The sequence below is a fragment of the Lathyrus oleraceus genome, chromosome 1, assembly GCF_024323335.1.
Source record: "Lathyrus oleraceus cultivar Zhongwan6 chromosome 1, CAAS_Psat_ZW6_1.0, whole genome shotgun sequence".
Lineage (NCBI taxonomy): Eukaryota > Viridiplantae > Streptophyta > Magnoliopsida > Fabales > Fabaceae > Lathyrus > Lathyrus oleraceus.
Window position 1 is genome coordinate 210,691,338 of NC_066579.1, and position 22,322 is coordinate 210,713,659.

Here is a 22,322-nt window from a genome sequence, read left to right on the forward strand (position 1 = left end):
AAGAAAAGAGTATGCCATCTATTATTTGAGCAAGAAATTCACTGACTGCGATTCCCGATATTCCATGCTAGTGAAAACTTGTTGTGCTCTTACTTGGGTTGCCAAACGTCTTCGTCAATATATGATGAATCACACAACTTGGTTGATATCCAAGATGGATCTGATTAAGTATATCTTTGAAAAGCTTGCATTGACCGGAAGAATTGCTCTTTGGAAGATGCTCTTGTCCGAATATGACATTGAGTATCACACCCTGAAAGCTATCAAAGGAAATATCTTGGCCGATCATTTAGCTCATCAGCCAATCGAATATTATGAGTCTATAAATTTTGAATTCCCAGATGAAGAAGTGATGTACTTAAAATCCAAAGATTACAATGAACCACTGCCAAATGAAGGGCCAGAGCCAGGTTCTCAATGGGGTTTAATATTTGATGGAGCATTTAATGCTTATGATAATGGTAATGGGGCAGTAATCATCATTCCTCATGGCTCACATATCCCTTTTACTACAAGATTAACATTCAAGTGCACAAATAACATGGCGGAATACGAAGCCTGCACCATGGGTCTAGAAGAAACCATTGATCTTAGAATAAAAAATTTCAATGTTTATGGAGACTTAACTCTAGTTATCAATCAAATTAAAGGAGAATGGGAAACTCGTCAAGCCGACCTAATCCCATACAAAGACTATGCAAGGAGGTTATCTACTTTCTTCAACAAGATTGAATTTCATCACATCTCTCGTGAGGAAAATCAAATGGCAGATGCCTTGGTAACTTTGGCTTTCATGATCAATGTGAATCGTTGGAATGATGTTCCTAAGATCGATGTTATGCGTCTTGATAGACCCCCTCATGTATTTGAAATGGAATAAGTCTCTGATGACAAGCCATGGTACCACGACATCAAGTGTTATCTCCAGAGTCAAGAATACCCACTCGGGGCATCAAACAAAGATAAGAAGACTGGCTAGTAACTTCTTTCTGAATGAAGATGTGTTATACAAGAGAAACTTTGACATGATTATGCTTAGATGTGTGGATAGACACGAAGCAGGCCTGTTGATGCAAGAAGTTCACGAAGGTTCTTTTGGTACTCATTCCAACGGAAATGCAAAGGATAAACAAATGTTAAGAGCGGGTTACTATTGGCTGACAATGGAAGTTGACTATTGCAAGTATGTGAAGAAGTGTCACAAATGCCAGATTTATGCTGACAAGATACATGTACCTCCGACTCTTCTTAACATTCTCTCTTCTCCACGATATTTCTCTATGTGGGGCATCGACATGATTGGTATGATTGAGCCCAAAGCTTCCAACGGACATCGTTTCATTCTGGTGGCTATTGATTATTTCACAAAGTGGGTTGAAGCGGCCTCATACGCCAATGTGACCAAGTAGGTGGTAGTCAAATTTATCTAGAATCGACTTATTTGCCATTATGGTGTGCCAAGCATAATCGTCATTGATAATGGTTCGAACCTGAATAATAAAATGATGAAGGAAATGTGCGAAGAGTTCGAGATAGAACATTATAATTCCTCTCCCTACAGACCCAAGATGAACGGTGTTGTTGAAGCTTCCAACAAGAACATCAATAAGATCATTCAGAAGATGGTAGTGACTTATAAGGACTGGCATGAGATGCTCCCTTTTTCTCTGCACGGATATCGTACGTTCGTCCGCATTTCAACAAAGGCAACCCCCTTTTCTCTTGTCTATGGCATGGAAGCAGTTCTCCCAATAGAAGTAGAGATCCCGTCAATGCGTGTCTTTATGGAAGCTAAGTTATTTGAAGCTGAATGGTGTCAAAGCAGGTTTGACCAACTGAATTTGATTGAAGAAAAGAGGATGATGACTTAATGCCATGGTCAGTTATATCAGTAGAGAATGAAGAAAGCATTCGACAAGAAGGTTTGACCCCATGTATTTAGAGAAGATGACCTTGTGCTTAAAAAGATTCAATCTTTCATATCTGATTCTAAGGGCAAGTGGACTTCTAATTATGATGGCCCATATGTTATCAAGAAAGCCTTCTCCGGGGGGGGGGGGGGGGGGGTTGATTCTTACAAATATGGATGGTGAGGAGCTCCCACGTCCTGTGAATAATGACGCGGTCAAGAAATACTTTGCCTAGAAAAATAAAAGTTCGCTAAGTCGAAAACCCAAAAAGGTGGCTTAGGCAAAAATGAGCGTCTTGGTGGACTGAAAACCCGAAAGGGCGGTCCAGGCAAAAATTAGAGACATAAACAGAAAATGATTATCCTGGTAGATTGAAAACCTGAAAAGGCAATCTAGGCAAAAACAAAGGATTATGGCAAGTAATTGCATCAGATCAGATTGGATCACTTGAAGCAACGCCTGCCTGTCAAAGCTCTCAACTGGCTCTTATCAAAAGCCCAAATACATCTGAAATTCAAATTTGTTAGGGAGAATAGTTTCATTATATTTTAATGTAGCATTTTCGCATATTACCATTTTTCTAACTTTATAAATATCCATGGGATCACGCCATTTGCGGATCACCATTCTATCAATAAAATTCGAGACTTATCCATTTATTGGCAATCCTTATTTTATTTATGCTCCGCAAAAATATCATTTTTACTTTGATAAAGATTCTTGAAACGAATATTTGAAATTTTTGTTTTTAGAATAAAATTTTGTTTTCTTTTGATTTGTGAATGCAAAAAAGAACGTCCACAGTTAAATCCCCGAGCGGCGAGTAAGTTGTGAAGTGTTGGATGTTGGAACTCAATGTTCCCCAGCAAAGTGCTAAGCCTGGATTTTCTATCAAGATTTAAAATAAACAGTCAAGATTTTTTAACGATCTTCATATCCCCGGTGGAAGCTGCAAATTTTGATGATGTCCCCGGAAGAATCATTTTAGAGGTTTTCCTGACCAATCTACACTAGTCCTTGGTAGAGTCTACATGTTTTTTAATTTCCTAAGTGAAGTCTTCTTATCCAGAGAAATTGGAACCCTGCAGCAAGATCTTTGCTCCATCAAAGGTTCACATTTCATCCCCAGACGAAGCATCTTCCTCTCCCAAGAGAGAATTGGACTATGTGACGAGAATTTTTCCTTTGATGGCCTTTGACTCATCTCCAGTGGTGTTTTCCACCTTAATGAGACTAGCCAAGCTCATGTTGAGCTATGAAACATATTATGTCCCTAGCATGTCTATTTTGTCTGTTTTTGTTAGCATAAACATAACGTGCATACATGCATATACACATACATGCATATATATATCATGAATAACCAAATTCACATCCATTTTGCATTCCTTGATGACATTTACCACAATTTCTTTGACTATGTTCATCCTTGGGTGTTATGTTTCCTTCCCTATAGGAGTCATCAACCTTAAGCAGAGAGTTTATATCCTTTCTAATTCCCCACTGAGTTCATTCCTCGTGGAAGATGGTTGCTTTAGTTGTCCTTTTCCATCTTTTGATATGATAAAATCCTAATTGAGCTTCATTCCCCATTGGTAGAGTCTTAATTGATTGTTTTCTCTCCAGTTATTCCTGGAGTGAGCCAAATATTTAGAAATTAATGGTGAATATCTCTAGGTTGTTAAACCTAGATCGAGAGTGCATTTATTTTGGATTGTCTCCCCAGAAGAAGCATCTTTATTATTGCCCGTGAAGACATATCCTTTCCCTAGTATGGACACAAGTGGTTATCTCTTTTGAGAAGCTTATCTATCTCGAAGGAATTATCAACATAGAAGTTTTCTTCCATTAGATGGTTTTATCTCCAGAGAAGTTTAATGAAGAATTCCAAAAGGTAACTGTCTCTTTATTTGAGAAGCATGTTTCATGATCTCTGATCCCTAATAAGTAGCTGTCTTTTCCCGAGAAGCTTATTCTATTTCTGGGTGCCCATTTTGGATAACAGATGGCAGTCCCTTTTTGAGAAGTTTGTTTATCCCCAATGAAGTTATCGACATATCAAACATTCTTTCCAACAAATGGCCATCTCCCAAGATAATTTCGTCAGAGAAGTTTGTTGAAGACTACTACAAACACCTTTCTTTTATCACAAGACTTTATATCCCCAGTGAGGTGTTCCGTTACAAGGACTTATATCACCAATGAGGTGTTAATCACAACCAATGGTACTTTCCCCAGCAAATCACGGTGGAAGTCTGTTGAAGATCCTTCGAAGATCCCCGGTGAATTTACTTCTCTTTCCCCATTGATCCTTTCGGAGAGAAAGACTTGGTTAAGGAAGAAACCAAGGCCCGTTCGCTGACTTATGACCCGAATCACGGATAAGTTTATTTTGCCTTTTATAAGTGGATTACTTAAGTAAAGGAGAAGTTGAATCATGTTTTGATCATATAAGCTTATTTGGAATCGTTATTTGAACAGTCGGTCATGTCTACCTTTGAGAAACCTGTTGCGAAAGCCAAAATTTGTTATTTGATCAGGCGGTCATCTCTACCTTTGAGAAACCTATTGCGCAGTTATTTCCTTAGTGGAGCGTACTTTTATTTGGACTCGTTATTTGAACAGGCGGTCATCTCTACCTTTGAGAAACCTATTGCGATCCAATATATTTCTAACAAGACGATTACCTTTTCTTAGGTTACCACATGTTTGGTATTAGGTAATATACCTCCCTCCTTGAGCTACCCTATTGTTTACGCTGCCCCGTGATTGGTAGTCGGTAGTCTCATTCCCCAATAGGGTTGATAATATCATCCCCTTGGAGACATCACCCCTTCCTTAATTGAAATCACGATCCTTTGGAATGATTTATTCCCTATGAAGCCCTAGTCCATTGGAATTTGCAAATCTTCTTCCTCACCTGAAATTATAATCTTTTCCTTAGTGGAATTTCCTTTTGTCTGTCCCCATAGTGTTGTTCCTTTATCCCTGTGTGTTTTCTCAACTAATATTACTCCCCTATGACATTGTTCCTCACAAAATTCCTGAGTCCTACATGCATATCATATCATAAGCACTTGGTGGCCTCTTAGGGTCAAAAATTGTGCAAGTTTGTATTTGAGTCTCTCCAATCACGTCGAGATGAAAATTCTAATATTCATATCTCCGGATTGAAGAAACTTAAATAGGGGCATCTATCATACCCTAATTTTCAACCCTAAGATGCCACCATCATTTGTATCATATGCATGACATCTAGCATCATTGAATTACTAACCTATTGAAAATACAAAAAGATTTTCTACTTTTTTGTCTTAAGCTAGGGTTTTGCACCAAAAGCTTTCAAAGATTGATCAATCAAGACTTGGCATGATTTTCAAAATTTCAAACTCCTCATCCTTCCCAAGGGATCAGGTGACATCCATCAATAAGAGTCAATTTCAAGGTCATTTCATCTCAAATTTATCAATGCCAAAGTCCATTTGATACCATCAACTAGGGTTTTGACCCAAAGTCAAATGTTTGACTTTTTAGCCAAGGCATGATCCCAAAGCTTGAAGTATGGTTCAAATACTTCAAATACATCATAAGTGACCCATTCACATCATCCAATGTGCCCAAGAGATCCCATTCATTAAATATTGCAATAATTGGATTCATCTGATACAAAGTCAACTGAGGCAAAGTCAAAGTTTGACTTTTGACATTTTTGGTTAACCATGGACTTCTCAACTCAAGGATCATTAAAATATGCTTGATGGATGCATTTGATCAAGATAAAACACGAAATTAGAGGTTATTTGCAAAAAGGGCAAGATTTGGTTTTGTAAATTTTTCTAAGTTATGAAAAAAATACATGTTCAAGTACCCATCTTTCCAAGGCTATAACTTGTGATCCAGGCCACCATTTTATTTGCTCCAATACTCATATTAAAGTTATTACTTCATACTTCAACTTTGTCCTTGATTATTGATTCCCAAAACATGAAAGGATTTCAAGTTATGAAGCCATGAAGTTGGTACCATAAAATTGAAACACTTGGAAAAAATTTCAACTAAATATGCCTTCAAAAAGTGGCTTACTTGATCATCACTTTTCACCATGATACACATTGATTCAAGGAAAACTTCAAACATGAAAGTTATATAGGATGGTCTTAGATTTCCAAAAAGTCCAAGATCATGAAATTATCATATTTGAGCTAGGAGTTTCGAAGAGATGAAGTTGGCTCTCCAAATCTGAATTTTAGGTCATTCTCATGACAAGTTCATCATGCAACCTTGAGCCAAAGCTACATAATCTTACTTTGCAGGCTATCTTTATTTTAAATTTCACCTTAATAAGAAGATTACACAAACCCTTGGCGCATTACACAAGGGATTGAGCCATTGGCCAAGTCTTGATGCCATATTTGGAAGGTTTTGCAAAAAGCTTCATATCCATTTTGATAAAGGCCAACTTTTCCAACCACTCTTGCATTGATCTTGCAACTTATTTCTTATGATCACACTTAACCTCTAAACAAGAAGAAACATCCTAAACCTCAAGAAATGTACCTCTAAACTCATCATTTTGCTCCCCATTTTCATCATCATCCATTATGAATTTTTGTGCAAAATGAAACCTAGTCACCAAACTAGCATTCCAATTGAACCAAGATTGATTTCTGCAAGTTACATGAACCATATGGAGCCTTTAATAATAGAGAAACAAGCTTCATAACTCAACACACCAGAATTGGCATAAAAACTCCATTAACTCATTCTGAATATCTTTGGGTACGGGATGAATGACCCATTTGCTCATCGTATTCACCTCTATTCATAGACTTTAGCACGTTTCAAATCACATGATTATCAAGTCTCACTTCAAAGCAACATTACAATAATCAGAGGTCTCCATCAACAACTTATCAACCATTATTCAAGTCGTATGCCATGAGTCTTAAGTAACAAAGAATGATGAGAGTGGAGAATTCCTATTCTTGTCTAGGGTATCCTTGGGTATGGGAAAAATGACCTAGTTGCTCAAGGTATAACCTTTGTTCATAGAATTTAGTGAAATTCGAATCAAATGATTGGTAAGATCTTCATCATCATAAGGAGTAACAAGGAATCCTCTCCAACAACTTGAAAGTTATGATGAGAATCACATGCCACGAGCCTTAAGTAGTAAAGAATGAATGAGAGTGGAGAATTCTATTAACTCATTCTGAATATCTTTGGGTACGGGACGGATGACCCAGTTGCTCATCGTATTCACCTTTACTCATTGACTTTAGTGTGGTTTATATCCAATGACTACCAAGTCTACTTCATCTTCTATTATCATATATTATCTCTCTTGCCTCAATCTCTTGTTGTCGTCCCTAGTAGTTGGAACTACAAAAGCTCTGACTTTCTCATTACACGATGAGAATACGTAGGCACGAGAATTTAGATTCTCCACGAGCTAGCCTATTTATTAATCCTACTCTATTTATTAATCCTTCATTATTCATTCATCAATGAATACCATCTTTTGAGATCAAATATCACTTTCCCTTGGATTCCATGCACATCTTTTTAGGATGATATAGCGGCAGTACACCTTGTGAACCAAGAGATGTTTGGCTACGAAACCAAACACTTCATTCCTTATTGTTTGGCTAAGATGGTTGTTTACCCCTAAGTTCATAGTTTATTCCTTTCTGGATCCAATATACCATTCTTCTTTGATTTCAAATTGTTTTCTACCTACAATGATACACTATTCTCTGTACTCAACAACACTGCAACCAACCCTTGAAATTGTATTTGTCTTATCATTCCCTATTGCTTAGGAAAACACCTATCTCTTAATTCCACTATAGTTAACCCTTAAAATTGTGTTTATCTTATCAGTCCCTGTTGCTTAGGTAAAATCCTTTTTGTTCCCGCCATTATGTTGGTACAAGTTATACTTTTCATCGCTTTCAATCTCTATCCTTTGTTCTCGTGGTTCCATGAACTACAAGTGCTCTGACTTTCTCATTGCACAATGAGAAATATGTAGGCACAAGGATTCGAACCCTTGGCGAGCACAATCCTAATTATTCCTTATGCCTTAGGGAACCATTCATATCTTTCATGAACCATTATCTACCTTCAATCATTGAAACATTCACTTCATGTGATATATTGTTACCTTTAATCCAAATATATTATCTCTTTAAGCCCCATCTTGTGTCAGCTTGTGAACCAAGAACTGTTTGTGCTGTCAAACCAAACACTTAATTCTCTTTGTTTTCAGCCATACCATATATAATGGCGAACGTTTCTGGCTACCCACATATTGGTTAATGTCGGTTCTACTATTGGGTTTAGTTTTCATCCCTTGTTGGAGTTCAAACAATATAATCCTTTGGTTCAAACAATATTGTTATCACAACTTATTTTCACCTCCCATCACTAGTTATATGAACTAAGGATCTCTGAATTCCTTATTGCACTATAAGGATACGTATGCATGGGGGCCCTAATCCTCACCGAGAACTCTATCTATTTCATTATTTTCCCTTATTCTTTTGCGAGTAATCCTTAAATATAACACCTATTTAAGAAAGAACAATCAAAACAACTCCTGTTAAGTACAGTGGATGTAAGTGGTGCTAATACCTTCCCCTTTCATAACCGGCTTCCTTACCCAGTTATCTCTTCCCCTGGGTTTTTATCGATGTTTTCCATTTTCTTCGAAAATAAATAAAGTTCGATGGAGACTCTGTTGTATGTTCGAGCGTGCGATGCGTTCGAGTATATTTATTCTAGCTTCAGGTACCTAAGGATAAAATAATTTATGTTGCAAATATCCTTAGCAGCTCAATTGAAACACCAGTCATGCTACCTGGACAATGGATGCTCACGACATATGACGGGTATAAGGTCTATGTTCCAAGATTTGGAACTTTATCCTGAAGGCTTCACTGGTTTGAGAGGAAACCAGACAGGAAAGATCATTGATTCTAAAACTATTTGTAATGGTAAACTTCCTTCTATTATTGATGTTCTTTTGGTTGATGGTTTGATACATAACCTATTATCTATTAGTCAACTTAGTGACAATGGTTATGATATCATTTTTAATCAAAAGTCCTATAAGGTTGTTAGTCATAAAGATGATACAGTCCTCTTTAACGGGAAGAGAAAGAACAACATTTAAAAAATCAAACTTTCTGATCTTGAGGATTAAAATGTAAAATGTCTAATGTTTGTTAATAAGGATCAATGGGTATGGAATAGATGTTTGGGCCATGTTAGCATGAGAAAGATTTCACTGCTAAATAAGCTTGGATTCGTCAGAGGCTTACCCAACCTGAAGTTTTCTTCATATGCTATTTGTGAAGCATGTCAGAAAGGTAAGTTTTCTAAAACATCTTTCAAAGCGAAAACTGTTGTTTCTACCTCTAGACCATTAGAACTTCTGCACATTGATTTGTTTGGACTAGTGAAAAATACCTCTATTAATGGAAAGAAGTATGGATTGGTGATCGTTGATGACTATAGTCGATGGACATGGGTAAAGTTCTTGAAACACAAGGATGAGTCACATTTTGTGTTCTCTACTTTCTGCTCACTAGTGCAAACATACATAAGCTGCAAAATAGTCAGAGTCAGAAATGATCATGGTGGCAAATTTGAAAATAAACATTTTGAAAATCTTTTTGATGCAAATGGAATTTCCCATGATTTCTCATGTCCTATAACTCCATAGCAAAATGGGGTTGTAGAAAGGAATAATAGGACTTTGCAAGAAATGGCTCGCACCATGATCGAAGAAACTGACATGGCTAAGCATTTATGGGCAGAAGTAGTTAACACAATCATCTACATTCATAACATGATTTCTATTAGACCTATTATGGGTAAGAATCCCTATGAATTGTGGAAGAACAGAAAGCCCAACATTTCTCACTTTCACCCTTTTGGCTGTGAGTGTTTTATGTTGAACACTAAAGAGAATCTTGGCAAGTTTGATTCTAAAGCACATAAGTGTTTATTGTTAGGATATTATGAACGCTCTAAAGGCTACAAAATCTTTAAGACTGAAACACAAATTATTGAAGAATCAATTCATGTTAGATTCAATGATAAGCTTGACCCTGAAAAGTCAAACTAGTTGAGAAATTTGCAGATTTGAAGATCAATCTTTCAGAATCTAAGGATAATGATTTTGGAGAAAAAGACTTAGAAGGAAAAGCTAAGGAAACTGAAGCAAACGACTCATAAGCGACTGAACCAGAAGTTGTCGTTGGTCCAACTCATTAGAAGAAGAGCAAACTAACTTCTCATTCTGAAGAATTGATTATGAGAGATAAAGACTCTCCAGTTAGAACTAGATTTTCATTCAAACCTTCTGAAGAGACTCTTCTAAGTTTGGTATCTCTGATAGAACTCATATCTACTGATGAAGCTCTTCTAGATAATGAATGGATTCTGGCTATGCAAGAGGAATTAAATCAATTCACCAAAACAACGTTTAGGATCTTGTTCATAAACCAAAAGGTTTCAATGTTATTGGAACCAGATGGGTTATTAGAAACAAGCTCAATGAGAAGGGAGATCATATCTCCGGATTGAAGAAACTTAAATAGGGGCATCTATCATACCCTAATTTTCAACCCTAAGATGCCACCATCATTTGTATCATATGCATGACATCTAGCATCATTGAATTACTAACCTATTGAAAATACAAAAAGATTTTCTACTTTTTTGTCTTAAGCTAGGGTTTTGCACCAAAAGCTTTCAAAGATTGATCAATCAAGACTTGGCATGATTTTCAAAATTTCAAACTCCTCATCCTTCCCAAGGGATCAGGTGACATCCATCAATAAGAGTCAATTTCAAGGTCATTTCATCTCAAATTTATCAATGCCAAAGTCCATTTGATACCATCAACTAGGGTTTTGACCCAAAGTCAAATGTTTGACTTTTTAGCCAAGGCATGATCCCAAAGCTTGAAGTATGGTTCAAATACATCATAAGTGACCCATTCACATCATCCAATGTGCCCAAGAGATCCCATTCATTAAATATTGCAATAATTGGATTCATCTGATACAAAGTCAACTGAGGCAAAGTTAAAGTTTGACTTTTGACATTTTTGGTTAACCATGGACTTCTCAACTCAAGGATCATTAAAATATGCTTGATGGATGCATTTGATCAAGATAAAACACGAAATTAGAGGTTATTTGCAAAAAGGGCAAGATTTGGTTTTGTAAATTTTTCTAAGTTATGAAAAAAATACATGTTCAAGTACCCATCTTTCCAAGGCTATAACTTGTGATCCAGGCCACCATTTTATTTGCTCCAATACTCATATTAAAGTTATTACTTCATACTTCAACTTTGTCCTTGATTATTGATTCCCAAAACATGAAAGGATTTCAAGTTATGAAGCCATGAAGTTGGTACCATAAAATTGAAACACTTGGAAAAAATTTCAACCAAATATGCCTTCAAAAAGTGGCTTACTTGATCATCACTTTTCACCATGATACACATTGATTCAAGGAAAACTTCAAACATGAAAGTTATATAGGATGGTCTTAGATTTCCAAAAAGTCCAAGATCATGAAATTATCATATTTGAGCTAGGAGTTTCGAAGAGATGAAGTTGGCTCTCCAAATCTGAATTTTAGGTCATTCTCATGACAAGTTCATCATGCAACCTTGAGCCAAAGCTACATAATCTTACTTTGCAGGCTATCTTTCTTTTAAATTTCACCTTAATAAGAAGATTACACAAACCCTTGGCGCATTACACAAGGGATTGAGCCATTGGCCAAGTCTTGATGCCATATTTGGAAGGTTTTGCAAAAAGCTTCATATCCATTTTGATAAAGGCCAACTTTTCCAACCACTCTTGCATTGATCTTGCAACTTATTTCTTATGATCACACTTAACCTATAAATAAGAAGAAACATCCTAAACCTCAAGAAATGTACCTCTAAACTCATCATTTCGCTCCCCATTTTCATCATCATCCATTATGAATTTTTGTGCAAAATGAAACCTAGTCACCAAACTAGCATTCCAATTGAACCAAGATTGATTTCTGCAAGTTACATGAACCATATGGAGCCTTTAATAATAGAGAAACAAGCTTCATAACTCAACACACCAGAATTGGCATAAAAACTCCATTGTAGGAAATTCTCCAAACTTCAAACTTCCAAATTCCACTGTGCTTGTGTTTTCTCCAAACCAACACTTCAAACAACTTTTAAACATCCATTAGAAGTTGTCCAAACACTTGGACAACTTCTGTAATATCCCTACCATCATCTTCAAATCACATTTTCATAGCTTGCAACTTGATTTGGAAAGGAAGAACCAAACACTATCATCTCGAGCCAGGCATTTAAACACCTTCCTTGAGGTGTAAGGAAGTTGTTCAGATCATAAAATCATATCTGGAACACCCCTATTTCAAAACATGATTTTCATTTTTGAGGTATGTTTTCATTTCTACAATTTACGATTTAAGGCACCATTTTGCATCATTCTTGTTACCATTTCACTTGCCAAGATGTGAGGAACAAAACCCCTATGATCATTGGTCTTAATCGGTTGAAATTCAATTTTTAGGGTTCATATGCATTTTGTTTGATTTCTGGAGATTTATCAAAAATAAATGAAATTGTTTAATACCATTAGATTCCTTGCAAAATTCTAAGCGATTTTGGTCTTTACAACTTTTGATTTCGTCAAGGATTGAGAGAGTTGGAGTTTTGACATTAAGTGAAAATGGTGGAAATGATGGACAACAGGATGAATGAGGAAGATGGAATTTGGAGCCATTTTTAAATTTTAAAAGTGACTTTAATATATATTTTAATTGATGTAACTTAATACATGAATTGGCATTGTGCCCCAGTGGTAAAACACTGGTTTGTTAAGTCTTTGGGCGTGGGTTCGAACCTAGGCAGTGTAATGTTTATTTTTTCTCACTAGATAAATTTTCATTTTTCTTTGATTCACCTTGAAAACATGTTTGAATGAATGGTTAGGAGGTGATTAGGTTTCCATTTAAGTTTGGTCTTATCATGAAATTTGATTCAAGTTTAATGTTTATTTTGTGAAGACTTATAATGTGATGTATGTTTGACCTAAATTAATTCATGTTGTGTTTACCATGTACCAATTATTGCTTTTACCATGTCAAATATGATTTTGTATTCACCATCAATGTTTTGTGTCTGGTGATGTTATGTGAAACTTCATCATGTCTTGTTTATGTTTATCTCAATGCCTAAACACCATGATTAATATTGTAATACATACCTCACTCACCTTGTGATTGCCATTGTATTTAGCCATATTTTGTGCCTTAATGATAATGCATCTTCAACCTTGTTATTGTTTATATCCAAGGGAAAGGAAGAATAATATTTCTTGCCATTTTGCATGTGTGTGTTCATCTGCATTCTATACAACTTTGCTTCCCCTTAATCCAAAACTTCTAGATACAATCTGAGGCTCCCCTCAATGTGAACCTTAGGATTCTCTCTCTCTCTCTCTCCTTCTTATAACCACTTTCATAATAAATTTTGACTTAGGTCATTATTTTCCCTTTTATTTCTTAATCAAATGCTTCAAAACACTTAAGCATATTCAAAGATCTTTTCATAATACCTAAAAAACACAAACTTAATTCAAACCCTTTTGCCACTTTGGATTTTCCGTGTTTAAAACCTTTTCATAAAAGAATTAGACATGAGTCATCCCTAGTTGAGATTTAAATCTCCTACCCCATAGCATTGTTGAGATTGATATTGACTCTTTTCCATTTGGAAGAGATATGTGGCATACTTGTTGATTCTATATCCAAGTGAGAGCCCTTCTTTCAATTTGATGCAAAGATCTATCTTCCACATGTTTGTGGTGGTTTAAAAGTGAGTTTTCTCCTTAAGATGACAATTTGTCTCTTTCTCATAAAACCAACCCCAATAAATCCCTTCTTACATTTGAACCCTAACTACGAGGTTTTGATCCTTTACAGGTACGTAGGCATAAGACTCAATGTCTTTCCAAATCATCAAACAATAAAAATATGTTCTTTTTCTCATCTCCCCAATCAAATAGCAAACAATTTTAAACCAAACACATATATTTAAAAGGTTCCTGTAGAGTACTAGAGATGATTAAGGTGCTAATACCTTCCATTTTCATAACACACTCCTGTACCTTAGAATCTCCCCCCTTTTGCTTAGCTTAAGTTTAATCTTCTAGCTTTGCATATACATATTGATTTATTTTTGAACCTTTTCCCCTTCCCTTGGATAAATTAAAGTTCGGTGGTGATATTTTAATTCACGAGTCAAGTCTAATCAATAACTTGGTCTCCAATTCTTCACCACGACACACCTTTAGAGTATAGTCCACACCTTTGAGGGGGATATGGGTTTTTCTTGCAGGAAACCATAGACTCTACATACCTTGGTTCTCATATTGCGTCAAACCTTTGAACTTACAACATACAACATGTACATATTATCCAGAATGTATCAGAGCTTTAAATCTATGTGATACATATCAAGAAGTGGATTACTTGATAAGACTATTTATGTGAAGTTGTGGATCTCAAGGCCTCAAGTCCAGACTTTCATGCTAGGCATTCCAGACACATCAAGCAGTGGATTATACAAGGTATATCAAAGGCGTTTCTTCAAGAGCTTGTCAATCAAGATCAAATTCTGTGACACGAGCCTTAAGAAATAAGGAATGAATGGGAGTGGAGAATTCCATTAACTCATTCTGAATATCTTTGTGTACGGGATGAATGACCCATTTGCTCATCGTATTCACCTCTATTCATAGACTTTAGCACGATTCAAATCACACGATTATCAAGTCTCACTTCAAAGCAACATTACAATAATCAGAGGTCTCCATCAACAACTTATCAACCATGATTCAAGTCGTATGCCATGAGTCTTAAGTAACAAAGAATGATGAGAGTGGAGAATTCCTATTCTTGTCTAGGGTATCCTTGGGTATGGGAAAAATGACCTAGTTGCTCAAGGTATAACCTTTGTTCATAGAATTTAGTGAAATTCGAATCAAATGATTGGTAAGATCTTCATCATCATAAGGAGTAACAAGGAATCCTCCCCAACAACTTGAAAGTTATGATGAGAATCACATGCCACGAGCCTTAAGTAGTAAAGAATGAATGAGAGTGGAGAATTCTATTAACTCATTCTGAATATCTTTGGGTACGGGACGGATGACCCAGTTGCTCATCGTATTCACCTTTACTCATTGACTTTAGTGTGGTTTATATCCAATGACTACCAAGTCTACTTCATCTTCTATTATAATATATTATCTCTCTTGCCTCAATCTCTTGTTGTCGTCCCTAGTAGTTGGAACTACAAAAGCTCTGACTTTCTCATTACACGGTGAGAATACGTAGGCACGAGAATTTAGATTCTCCACGAGCTAGCCTATTTATTAATCCTACTCTATTTATTAATCCTTCATTATTCATTCATCAATGAATACCATCTTTTGAGATCAAATATCACTTTCCCTTGGATTCCATGCACATCTTTTTAGGATGATATAGCGGCAGTACACCTTGTGAACCAAGAGATGTTTGGCTACGAAACCAAACACTTCATTCCTTATTGTTTGGCTAAGATGGTTGTTTACCCCTAAATTCATAGTTTATTCCTTTCTGGATCCAATATACCATTCTTCTTTGATTTCAAATTGTTTTCTACCTACAATGATACACTATTCTCTGTACTCAACAACACTGCAACCAACCCTTGAAATTGTATTTGTCTTATCATTCCCTATTGCTTAGGAAAACACCTATCTCTTAATTCCACTATAGTTAACCCTTAAAATTGTGTTTATCTTATCAGTCCCTGTTGCTTAGGTAAAATCCTTTTTGTTCCCGCCATTATGTTGGTACAAGTTATACTTTTCATCGCTTTCAATCTCTATCCTTTGTTCTCGTGGTTCCATGAACTACAAGTGCTCTGACTTTCTCATTGCACAATGAGAAATATGTAGGCACAAGGATTCGAACCCTTGGCGAGCACAATCCTAATTATTCCTTATGCCTTAGGGAACCATTCATATCTTTCATGAACCATTATCTACCTTCAATCATTGAAACATTCACTTCATGTGATATATTGTTACCTTTAATCCAAATATATTATCTCTTTAAGCCCCATCTTGTGTCAGCTTGTGAACCAAGAACTGTTTGTGCTGTCAAACCAAACACTTAATTCTCTTTGTTTTCAGCCATACCATATATAATGGCGAACGTTTCTGGCTACCCACATATTGGTTAATGTCGGTTATACTATTGGGTTTAGTTTTCATCCCTTGTTGGAGTTCAAACAATATAATCCTTTGGTTCAAACCATATTGTTATCACAACTTATTTTCACCTCCCATCACTAGTTATATGAACTAAGGATCTCTGAATTCCTTATTGCACTATAAGGATACGTATGCATGGGGGCCCTAATCCTCACCGAGAACTCTATCTATTTCATTCTTTTCCCTTATTCTTTTGCGAGTAATCCTTAAATATAACACCTATTTAAGAAAGAACAATCAAAACAACTCCTGTTAAGTACAGTGGATGTAAGTGGTGCTAATACCTTCCCCTTTCATAACCGGCTTCCTTACCCAGTTATCTCTTCCCCTGGGTTTTTATCGATGCTTTCCATTTTCTTCGGGAATAAATAAAGTTCGATGGAGACTCTGTTGTATGTTCGAGCGTGCGATGCGTTCGAGTATATTTATTCTAGCTTCAGGTACCTAAGGATAAAATAATTTATGTTGCAAATATCCTTAGCAGCTCAATTGAAACACCAGTCATGCTACCTGGACAATGGATGCTCACGACATATGACGGGTATAAGGTCTATGTTCCAAGATTTGGAACTTTATCCTGAAGGCTTCACTGGTTTGAGAGGAAACCAGACAGGAAAGATCATTGATTCTAAAACTATTTGTAATGGTAAACTTCCTTCTATTATTGATGTTCTTTTGGTTGATGGTTTGATACATAACCTATTATCTATTAGTCAACTTAGTGACAATGGTTATGATATCATTTTTAATCAAAAGTCCTATAAGGTTGTTAGTCATAAAGATGATACAGTCCTCTTTAACGGGAAGAGAAATAACAACATTTAAAAAATCAAACTTTCTGATCTTGAGGATTAAAATGTAAAATGTCTAATGTTTGTTAATAAGGATCAATGGGTATGGAATAGATGTTTGGGCCATGTTAGCATGAGAAAGATTTCACTTCTAAATAAGCTTGGATTAGTCAGAGGCTTACCCAACCTGAAGTTTTCTTCATATGCTATTTGTGAAGCATGTCAGAAAGGTAAGTTTTCTAAAACATCTTTCAAAGCGAAAACTGTTGTTTCTACCTCTAGACCATTAGAACTTCTGCACATTGATTTGTTTGGACTAGTGAAAAATACCTCTATTAATGGAAAGAAGTATGGATTGGTGATCGTTGATGACTATAGTCGATGGACATGGGTAAAGTTCTTGAAACACAAGGATGAGTCACATTTTGTGTTCTCTACTTTCTGCTCACTAGTGCAAACATACATAAGCTGCAAAATAGTCAGAGTCAGAAATGATCATGGTGGCAAATTTGAAAATAAACATTTTGAAAATCTTTTTGATGCAAATGGAATTTCCCATGATTTCTCATGTCCTATAACTCCATAGCAAAATGGGGTTGTAGAAAGGAATAATAGGACTTTGCAAGAAATGGCTCGCACCATGATCGAAGAAACTGACATGGCTAAGCATTTATGGGCAGAAGTAGTTAACACAATCATCTACATTCATAACATGATTTCTATTAGACCTATTATGGGTAAGAATCCCTATGAATTGTGGAAGAACAGAAAGCCCAACATTTCTCACTTTCACCCTTTTGGCTGTGAGTGTTTTATGTTGAACACTAAAGAGAATCTTGGCAAGTTTGATTCTAAAGCACATAAGTGTTTATTGTTAGGATATTATGAACGCTCTAAAGGCTACAAAATCTTTAAGACTGAAACACAAATTATTGAAGAATCAATTCATGTTAGATTCAATGATAAGCTTGACCCTGAAAAGTCAAACTAGTTGAGAAATTTGCAGATTTGAAGATCAATCTTTCAGAATCTAAGGATAATGATTTTGGAGAAAAAGACTTAGAAGGAAAAGCTAAGGAAACTGAAGCAAACGACTCATAAGCGACTGAACCAGAAGTTGTCGTTGGTCCAACTCATTAGAAGAAGAGCAAACTAACTTCTCATTCTGAAGAATTGATTATGAGAGATAAAGACTCTCCAGTTAGAACTAGATTTTCATTCAAACCTTCTGAAGAGACTCTTCTAAGTTTGGTATCTCTGATAGAACTCATATCTACTGATGAAGCAAACTAACGTTTAGGATCTTGTTCATAAACCAAAAGGTTTCAATGTTATTGGAACCAGATGGGTTATTAGAAACAAGCTCAATGAGAAGGGAGAAGTCATAAAAAACAAGGCTCGGTTGGTAGCACAAGGTTATAGTCATCAAGAATCTATAGACTATACATAAACCTTTGCTCCAGTTGCCAAGTTTGAGTCTATTCGTCTTTTAATCTCGTTTGAAGTCAATCATAACATCATCCTTTATCAAATGGATGTTAAGAGTGAATTCTTAAATGGATACTTTTCTGAAGAAGAATATATGCACCAACCTTCTAGATTTGAAAGTTCTCAAAATCCTGACTTTGTTTTTAAACTAAAAAAATCGTTATATGGTCTGAAGCAAGCTCTCAGAGCTTGGTATGATAGACTAAGTAACTTCCTTTTGGAAAATGATTTTATTAGAGGGAAAGTGGACACAACTCTCTTTTGAAAAACCTTTAAGAATGATATTATGGTTATGCAAATTTATGCTGATGATATTATTTTTGGTTCTATTAATGCTTCGTTATGCAATAATTTTGCTAAGTCAATGCAAGCAGAGTTTGAAATGAGTCTGATGGGAGAACTCAAGTTCTTTCTGGGAATCCATACTGAACAATGATCATAAGGAATGTACATTCATCAGAACAAATATACAAGGGAACTTCTTAAGAAGTTTAACTTGTCAGAATGCAAGCAAGCAAAGACTCCAACGCATCCTACATGTATTTTAGAGAAAGAAGAGGTAATTAGTAAGGTAAATCAAAAGCTATTCAGAGGTATGATAGACTCTCTCCTTTATCTAACCGCTTATAGACCTGATATTTTATCCAGTGTCTTCTTATATACTCGCTTCCAATCAGATCCTAGGGAAACTCACTTAACTGTTGTTAAGAGAATCTTTTGGTATATGAAAGGCTATTTCGATGCTGACTACGCTGGAGATAGAATAGAAAGGAAAAGTACTTTTGGAAGTTGTCAATTCTAGGGGATAATTTGATCTCAGGATCCAGTAAGAGACAGTCAACAATTGCACTCTCAACAACTGAAGTTGAATACATTGCAGCTTCTGGATGCAGCACTCAGATACTCTGGATGAAGAGTCACCTGGAAGATTATCAGATATTCGAGAGTAACATTCTCATCCTTTATGATAATACTTCTGCTATCTATTTGTCTAAGAATCCTATCTTGCATTCTGGGGCTAAGCATATTTAAATTAAACGTCACATTTTACGTGACTATGTTTAGAAGGGTATTTTTCACCTAAAATTTGTTGATACAAACCATCAATGGGCTGATATCCTTACAAAACCCCTTGCAGAAGATAGATTCGTTTTCATTCGGAAAAGCTTATTTATGGATTTATGTCCAAAATGAAAAGATGTATTTCAGAATGTTTAAGTCTTTAGAACTCTATATTAGATTCTGAGAATTTATTTGTTGACTCTGAAACATGAGCTTTCTGAAGTAAGGAAGTTTCATGAATCAAAAAGGTTCTGATCATAAGTAACCTTATTGATTTGTCTTCTTGATTCTGAACAGTCATTGCATTAAATGTTTGTCATATCATTTGATATTATGTGGTTCTAAGTGGTGACAATTGTCTCACTTTATGAGCATGCGTGATAATAGTGTGACACATTTGAGTTTCACAATTCTTGGAGTTAGGTTAAAATTTCTTACACTTCCCCCCATTACTGGGTAGTTTTACCTTGTCATCATTGCAAAATTTTCTATATAAACCCACTTCACTTGAATTTTCACACTACGCACACAATATTCCCACACTTTCTTATTTCAAACCTAAAACACACTCTCTGCAACTATTCATCCTCCCCTAGTCGCTCCATGGATGATGAAAATTATCCCGGTATGGAAGGGATTCCTGAGTTAAATTTAAATACTCCCGTTAATGAGTTAATGGTACTTTGTGAGACTATTGTGGAATTTTATAATCTCAGAGAAAATGGGTTTGATTTCTTTGAGACTTTGGCTTTTCAAGGATGGAACTCCTTCTTCGAAAGATTAAAGGGTCCAATTTACCTAGTGCTTGTAAAGTAGTTTTGGGTGCATGCTACTGCGGAAAAGGAAACCATAGCTTCCTATGTTATGAACAAGAAGATCATAATCACTGAGAAATCAATTGCTTATTTAATCTCACATAATGGAAGAGGAAAAAGAATCCATAGTGTCAAAACCAATGCTAAGAGAGAAGTAAAAATAGCATCTGTCATCTTCAAGGATGAAACTAATCTGGATAATGATAAAGGTCCCAATACTAAAGACCTAACTGATAGACTGAGGATTTGGTTCAAGATTATTCTGGGTTGCATCCACCATAGACCAAGAACCAATAATTCTGACTATGTTAACACACGTCATAAGTTTATGATGTTCTTTATGGGGAAGGGTCTCAAGCTGGCACCCCCTTCTATTTTGTTCAAATTTCTGAGGGATTCTATCAGAGAATTAAGAAATGGAAGTTCTTCAAAGAAAAGCAAAGGAAATTTCATTCTAAATGGACGTTTGATTTCAGACATTCTGGTCGAGAATGGTTTAGTGGATGACTTGCTTGTGAGTGAACTTACTGATGAACTGGTCAAAGAATATGGTAAAGTTTTCTGGGGCAAGAACTTGAAAATTATGGGTATGATCTCCAAGATTTCTAAGCCAGAATATTTCCCTTCCAAGGATGAAATTTGTGGCATTAGAATCCCCTTGGAAAACTATCTCATTTTTACCAAGATTTATCCTCCAGAGGTCTTGGCGTTCTACTTAGAAAGTTGCATAAAGGATAACATCGATCCTTTGGTAGATCCTTTTAATCTACCCGAAGATTATCTAGATGTTCATGGACAAATCTCTAAGAGAAGTAGAAAGGGAAAAGACGATAAGGAATGGACTTCTGCACCAAAGAAGAAGAAGAAGGTTGCAGAGTCTCAGGACGAAGATGAAGTGCCTCTAAGTGAGCGCCAAAGGCAGATGCTTCTAAGGGACACTTCTGGCATCATCCAGAAATCAACCAAGGCTCCAAGCGAAACTATTTCAAGTAATCTTCCTGAAGCCAATAATCTTGTTGTTTATTATTCTGCTATTTTTGAAAGGATCTTACCAATTTAACCACCTCCCACTTCTCAACCAAACATCTCTAAACCAATTTTATCTATTTCTCAATCACTCTCTGAACCCATTTTACTTTCACCGGCCATATAAACCCCAATATTAGAACCTGTTACGTAAACTTTTACAGTTTCTGAAACTCAGTTACAACAAAAACAACATCAGATACCACCAACACCACCTCCTTCATAGTTATTATGTTCACTTATTCCACCTCCATCTGTTTCCGCTCCCCAAATTGAAAATCCAAAAATACAACCCCCAAAACATCTCCCCCAAGATATTCTGGAAACCAAATGTTTGAAGGTACTCCTGAAGGCATGTTCAACTTTGAACCTGAACCAGAAGTATCTGATCTAGAAAGACCCTATATCATTTTCTCCACTCTTCCAACTCTTTATGGTCCTGATCCTGATGAATCCATCATAGATATTTCTGTCAAAATCCCCAAACCACCTAAACCTAGTCCCAATATTGGTATGATTATGAGGAAGTTTGAGTCAGACTCAAGAAGCCGTCTGCATGAAGCTATGACTACCAGTTGTTCTTCAGCTAATTTGGCTGAAAGTGATTATGCTTGGGAAGCCTACAAAAGGTGGATTGACTCCAAAATCTCCAAGATAAAGGATTTTGGGTATGATTTATCTGAAAGCTTTCGTTCTGGGTTTGTTCCCTTAATAGAACTCTTGGAAGTTAAGAAATCCTCCCCTATGGCTTCCTTCTCCGAAGATTAAGGATGTTGTTCAAGAAGTTGAGGTAGATTATGGGCATCCAGAATGTGTTATAGAAGAAGCTATTGCACAACCGGTTGTTTCTGAAGACCAATAA

General features: G+C 36.0%; 1 protein-coding gene across 1 annotated transcript; it reads left to right on the forward strand.

Moving 5' to 3' along the window:
- The first annotated feature begins 217 nt into the window (after positions 1-217).
- LOC127100433 (uncharacterized) lies at positions 218-880 on the forward strand. Its single transcript, XM_051037636.1, has one exon. The coding sequence runs from the start codon at positions 218-220 to the stop codon at positions 878-880; it is 663 nt and encodes a 220-aa protein (XP_050893593.1).
- The last annotated feature ends 21,442 nt before the right edge of the window (positions 881-22,322 follow it).